Source organism: Electrona antarctica, assembly GCF_951216825.1.
Source record: "Electrona antarctica genome assembly, chromosome: 20".
In the NCBI taxonomy this organism is placed as follows: domain Eukaryota; kingdom Metazoa; phylum Chordata; class Actinopteri; order Myctophiformes; family Myctophidae; genus Electrona; species Electrona antarctica.
The window spans coordinates 41,522,130-41,527,129 of record NC_136801.1 but is presented as its reverse complement, the minus strand read 5'-3'; the positions used below and the strand labels follow the sequence as shown (position 1 = coordinate 41,527,129).

At 44.7% G+C, this 5,000-nt stretch overlaps 1 protein-coding gene across 1 annotated transcript in view; it reads left to right on the top strand.

Moving 5' to 3' along the window:
- LOC306913335 (sodium channel protein type 3 subunit alpha-like) overlaps positions 1-5,000 on the top strand; it is a gene marked incomplete at both ends in the record, with an annotated part of 217,612 nt that overhangs the window by 97,519 nt on the left and 115,093 nt on the right. The window contains one exon of the mRNA XM_079489922.1: positions 1,922-2,160. Coding sequence (XP_079346048.1) covers positions 1,922-2,160 — 239 coding nt within the window. The remainder of the gene's footprint in view (positions 1-1,921; positions 2,161-5,000) is intronic.

The following is a 5,000-nucleotide window of genomic DNA, read 5'->3' as shown; positions in this document are numbered from 1 at the left end:
CGTGTCCACCGGTGTTGCTCTCAATTTCGTCAACAAATAAAAACTAGACTAAAATGTTAGGGAGGGACTAGTGGACAAGAGATCCAGTATAAGTCATTTTACACTTGGTTGCCATTACGACGGCATCAAGGCCCGCCAAAATACATTTTAGTCGACTAAAATGGCATGACATTTAGTCGACTAAAACTAGACTAACGCTAAAACATTCCAGGTGACTAAAATGTGACTAAAACTAAATTTCATTCCAAAGACTATGACTAAATTAAAATTGAAATGTGCTGCCAAAAACAACACATTTTCATGTCAAGGACTCCTAAATTATAATGCATTTTGGACTTGGAACTCCTAGTACTGGTGTATTATAGTATTGGTGTAAGTCGGGATTGGATCAACCCCGGCTGGGTCGTCTGAGTGAGGGGTATGATGTTGTTGGTAGACCCGAAACCCCGTTGACCTCAGGATACATCACTGAGGATACGTCCCAGGTGCATCCATGCGATGTATTTTTAGTTATAAATAAAGAATGTATTTGCGATAGGGGTTAAATTGGTTAAACAGATTTTTATGCTGTATTCGCTGGGGGACCCCCCTGGAACCGCCTCAAGGACCCCTGGGGGGTCCTCAGGCCGCACTTTGAGAACCACTGATCTAGGGAGTGGACATTACTCATTTATTACCTCAGTGGTTCTCCAACATTTGGTCCTGGGACCCCCAGGGGCCATTTTGTTCTCTTTAAAAAAAAAATCAGACAGCCAGCAATTTATTAAACGCTCCCAAAAAGAGTTACGACGCTTTCACACCCAAAGTTCACTTAGAAGGTCCGGATCAGGGACCAAATGTTTAAATTGTTGCATTTAGATTTTGGTCCGTTTAGTGTTCACACAGGACGTTGTAAAGCGAACCAAATATGTAAACAAATGACACGTGGACATGTTAAGCGAACCAAATGGTGGTCATTTTACGAGGGAAAAAGAACACGAGGGGAAATCACTGTCTATAATTTGTGGGCACAACCTTCAGTCACACATGAGAGAACAGAACAGCAACATGGAACTTGAACAATGCAAACTTGCTATTGCATTATTCCTAATCATTATTTTATAAGCCAATTAAAGAGCAACAGAGGAGCAGGAGTTTGAACAATAATGTGCTTATTGCTGCATGCAATTCACCGGAGACGTAGCCTATACAAGGTATACCTCCGATAAAAAGGACATTTCTTCCATGTGTGCACCTTAACCCGATTAGAATTCTTCTGTTCTTTCTGCGCATCAAACCGGCGGGCAATTACAGTACATGTCTTATTATGGTTTAAACTGTTAGTATTGAGCTTCAAGTCAGAACAGATCCGCTGCAGCTAATTTAGTTGACCCAGTTTCACGTCTTTTGATATAGTGAAGTAATCAATTAATCATTTGGGACCACCTGTGTAGCTTATTTAACATTTTAAATGGCTTGCATGTACTCTTTCTTCCGCCGATACACTCTCTGCCTGAGGTCGAGAGCAGGCTTTTCTCTTCGCGCTGATGAGTAAGGCTGGGACCGAGGCTCCCGCAGTCTGTTTTCAAAGATTTTCCTAGAAGCTTTGTCATTGGTCCAAACCTTTTCCCGCCGGCAAATGACTAACCAATCAGGAAGTGGACAGTCAAATTCAGGGATTTTTCCTCATCTTTGGAGGCAGACTGCGGCAAAATGTAGTCTCTGTGTCACACAGACTACATTTTTGGGGGGGCGCGTTTAAACCATTGTCTGAATTCATTAAAATTCTGATATACAAGTATATACGCTTTGAAGATTTCTAGTAGCTATAAGTTTATAGCTACTAGAAATCTTCAAAGCGTTGAATAACAATACAATATAATAAGGGTAATAACAACAACAACAACAATAATAACAACAACAATCTTGGTCTTGCCTGCAGAGCTGGAGGACGCCAACAGGAAGTGCCCCCCCTGCTGGTACGCCTTCGCCATGCGCTACCTGGTGTGGGAGTGCGCCCCCTGGTGGATGGAGATTAAGGGCGTGGTGCAGGCCATGGTGATGGACCCCTTCCTGGACCTGGGCATCACCATCTGCATCGTACTCAACACCCTGTTCATGGCCATGGAGCACTACCCCATGACGCCCGAGTTCAACCACGTGCTCTCCATAGGAAACCTGGTACGTGTGTGTGCGTGTGCGTGTGCGTGTGTGTGTGTGTGTGTGTGTGCGTGTGCGTGTGCGTGTGCGTGTGCGTGTGCGTGTGTGTGTGTGTGTGTGTGTGTGTGTGTATGTGTGTGCGTGCGTGCGTGCGTGCGTGCGTGCGTGCGTGCGTGCGTGCGTGCTAGGGCATTAAGCAACTAGTCGACTAGTTTACTAGTCGACTAGTAAATCCACTAGTCGACCTTGTTGGTACTAGTTGACTAGTAAATCCACTAGTCGACCTTGTTGGTACTAGTTGACTAGTTGATAAGAAAAAGAAGAAAAAAAGTTTATTTTTTTATTTTTTATTTTTTTCCCGATTTTGTAGGCCTCAAGATCAGGTAGATTATAGTTATAGTCACCAATGTACACAGTTTTTAAATGTACAAATATGTATTTAAAAAAAACAAAACATAATAGGTGGTTAAACAACTAGTCGACTAGTAAACTAGGCAACTAGTCAACTAGTAAAAATGACTAGAAGTGAATGCCCTAGTGCGTGCGTGCGTGCGTGCATGCGTGCGTAAAATAACTGAAAAAAGTAAATTGGAAAAACGGCACAGCCCCTGCACGCATTTGAAGGACAACGTCAGTACAAAATGACATTTGAAGTTTACAATGTTATACAATGGTATTGTCCTATATACAGTAGGAAGGGGGCATGTCTGCTCAAATTAACATCACATTATCTAAATATCTTCTCTGACACACTCGAGGGCCGTGTTGACCCAGACGGTATGGAGGCAGTATGTATGCAAGGGAGTTCTCAGCCACGTGCAGTCGTGCACAGCTGCTCTGTTTGACCCCGCTGGGCCGCTGTAGTACAAACGGGAAAGTGCATAGCTGTTTGACCTGCAGGGGTCCCACTCCATAGACATATAAATGTCGACGACCTTTCCGGCTCTGGAGCGTATGTGCTCAAGGGAGGGCAAAACTTTCCCGAGATTCCTGGCGAAGCACCGCGGAAGTCTCATGAACTTGAACGCAGCATTTTGCGTTGAACTAATATGTCTCTAAATCCATGCCGTTAAACTGCATCTCCACTAGCTAAAGACTGCCGGGTTGTGCCCCGAAAATGGCTGATCTACAAGCTCTGTCTGCAGGGAGCTGATCTGAGATCTGTCTGGGTCTGTCTGGGTCAACATGGCCTCTCTAACACGCTCTGCCTCTGAGATGTAATGGAGTAGAAGTAGAAGTATAGGAAATCGGAAATACCCAAGTATACAAATACCACAAAATTGTACTTATGTACAGTACTTAAGTAAATGTACTTTCCTCCACTGGATTCCCAGCAGCAATACCTGCTGGGAAGACATTGCTCACGTCTACACATTCTACACATTGTAGCCTCTGTCACGCGTAAACACTAAACAGAGTCTGTGAATGTCCTTACAAGGTAGCTGTGTCCTGTCAGTGTCACATGTGTTTTGATCACTCTGCTCTGGGAATCTCCTCCTTTCAAGTCACCATGTGTACGTGTCTGTGCTTGTGTGTGTGTGTGTTTGTGCATGCGTGCGTGCGTGCGTGCGTGCGTGCCTGCGTGCTCGTGTGTGTGCTTTTTTGTTTCATGGAGACAGGAGTTCCTCAATGTGACACGTCTACGTGACTGATATCACACACGCACGAATGCATGCATGCATGCACACATGCACGCACACACACACACACGTCACACACACACAAGAAGGGGGGGAGGAGAGGGAGAGGAGAGGAGAGGAGAGGAGAGGAGAGGAGAGGAGAGGAGAGGAGAGGAGAGGAAAGGAGAGGAGAGGAGAGGAGAGGAAAATACCCAGGGGTCAGGGGTCAGCTAATAGGTCAGAACCCTGCAGGGAGGGGTTAAAGGTTCACCGCCTTGCAGGGGTAAACCATGCGTCACATCCACATTTCGCCAGTAGGTAGTGGCATCTTCAACGTTGGATAGCCTTAAGGCTCATACATAGTCTGGATTTTCAGTGGTTAGGTGACCACCGAACTACAACATGACGTCACGAGCCGCGGTGAAGAGCAAACCACCGCCCCATGCAGCCCTTCTCTCTGTTTTTACTCACCAGCGCTCAACGTTATTTCAGCTCTGGTGGTCAGCTCACCACCGGAGCGGTGGTCACCTCACCACCGGAAATCCAGACTATATGTATGAGCCTTTACTGGGGGCCTGGGCAATACTAGAAAATATGTCACTTCCTGCAAATCCAGGAAACATGAATGTGGGAGATGTAGTCCTAAGTAATTAACATGTAGTCCAAAACTGGAGTCAGTGAGAAAGAAGCCCATTTCTATGAGGGAGACAGAATGACTCGGGCGTAGATACGACAAAAGGCCGAACAACGTTATTCACAGAGAGGACAGATTAAATGAACGTTCTGGGGCAAACGGGAAAGACAATTCTATCTACTGGCTCCACGGCTAGACCAGATACCCGGAGGAGAGGGAAGTGATATGAAAGTCAGCGGGACAGCGTGAAAAATAAGATATCATTTGGGATGGGGGCACATGAAACTCCATTCACAAATATACCAATGCATTAAAAGTATCCATCAGACTCTATAGCAATGATTACTGTCATAATATAGAGCTATTTAACACGGTTACTGAACAAACACTCTATAGCAATGATTACTGTCACAATATCTAGAGCTATTTAACACGGTTACTGAACAAACACTCTAGCAATGATTACTGTCACAATATAGAGCTATTTAACACTGTTACTGAACACACACACTCTATAGCAATGATTACTATCACAATAAAGAGCTATTTGACACTGTTACTGAACACACTCTATAGCAATGATTACTGTCACAATATAGAGCTATTTA